Below are 1,243 nucleotides of genomic sequence, written 5' to 3'. Positions count from 1 at the left end.
CCTCTGTAAAAACTTCTTGCAAGCAGACTACATTGGGATGTCTTCCGATGGTTCTGAGAGCTTTCATTTCGAATTCGGCTGCTTTGGAGGAGACATCTTTCAGTTGGCACTTAATGGCCACTGCCTCTCCAGTCGACCTTGCAACCGCTCTGTGAACCGATCCAAAAAAGCCAGATCCCAATCGGTGTCCAATCTCGAAGTAGTCGTTGAGAAGGCTTGAGGAGAATTGACCGGTTACAACCTCCACTTCTCCTTCTCCCCCGAAGACTTCTTCGACGCTTCTGATCATCGAAAATAAAAGTTTCCCGATGACCACAGGACCCCGGGGACCAGAAATCCTATCTCGGCGACACAACCTCAAACTGAGATATGAACCGACCCCTATTCACCCTCTTTGAAGAACTTAACACCGAGGTATGAAGAATAAACAACCTAAACACATATCATTCCTTGACTTTCACTGCTGTTCGCTTGTTGTCTCTGCCTCCAAACTCTTTCATTGGACCGAGAGACATCCCCTGTGCAGCAAAAGAGCTAAAATATTATTTTAATAAGTAGTATGTACACCAACATAATAAGAGGCGGACTGATTTTCCAATGATCTATAAGCTCATATATATTCAAACTAATTTTTCAATGTATATCAAAGCATTAATATGCAATAAAGATGCAAATGTAGGCAACAAGAATTTAATTCAAAACAAATAAGAAATATAAATAAATCAATAAATAAATAACCAAACATACAAAAACAAATAAATTACTTAACACGAAGATATATAGATATAAAAATGAATAAATGTCTACACACAAAATACAAAAATACATTCCGATACCAATGTTCAATATAAATTCACAAAAACATACAGTATTTGCACTGCTTTTGATATAAAACTAAAGGCATTCACTCACGTGTGTGTGTGTGTGTGTGTGTGTGTGTGTGTGTGTGTGTTTGCTTACTTTACCCAGTTGTATCAAACGGGAAAAGGAGCTACGCTCGTGGTGTCCCGTCTCTGTATCTCGCCATATCTAATTCGCTCTTAAATTCTTGTATTGTTTTTGCACACACTATTGTTTCGTTTAGTGTGTGTGTGTGTGTGTGTGTGTGTGTGTGTGTGTGTGTGTGTGTGTGTGTGTGTGTGTGTGTGTGTGTGTGTGTGTGTGTGTGTGTTTGTTTACCTAGTTGTATTTACCTAGTTGTATTTTGCGGGAAGGGGAGCTATGCTCGTGTTGTCCCGCCATT

General features: G+C 39.7%; 1 protein-coding gene across 1 annotated transcript in view; it reads right to left on the bottom strand.

The window, feature by feature from the left end:
- The window catches only part of LOC143033065 (cyclin-dependent kinase 11.1-like), an 822-nt gene extending 533 nt beyond the window's left edge, over positions 1–289 (bottom strand). Inside the window, exon 1 of the mRNA XM_076198263.1 lies at positions 1–289. This exon is cut by the window's left edge and continues 533 nt beyond it. Within this exon, the coding sequence (XP_076054378.1) occupies positions 1–289 (289 nt within the window).
- Positions 290–1,243: the final 954 nt, after the last annotated feature.

Source organism: Oratosquilla oratoria, chromosome 15 (assembly GCF_046742065.1).
Source record: "Oratosquilla oratoria isolate Oo_2021 chromosome 15, ASM4674206v1, whole genome shotgun sequence".
NCBI classification, from domain to species: Eukaryota; Metazoa; Arthropoda; class Malacostraca; order Stomatopoda; family Squillidae; genus Oratosquilla; species Oratosquilla oratoria.
The sequence above is the reverse complement of the archived record's forward strand: the minus strand, read 5'-3'. Positions and strand labels throughout refer to the sequence as shown.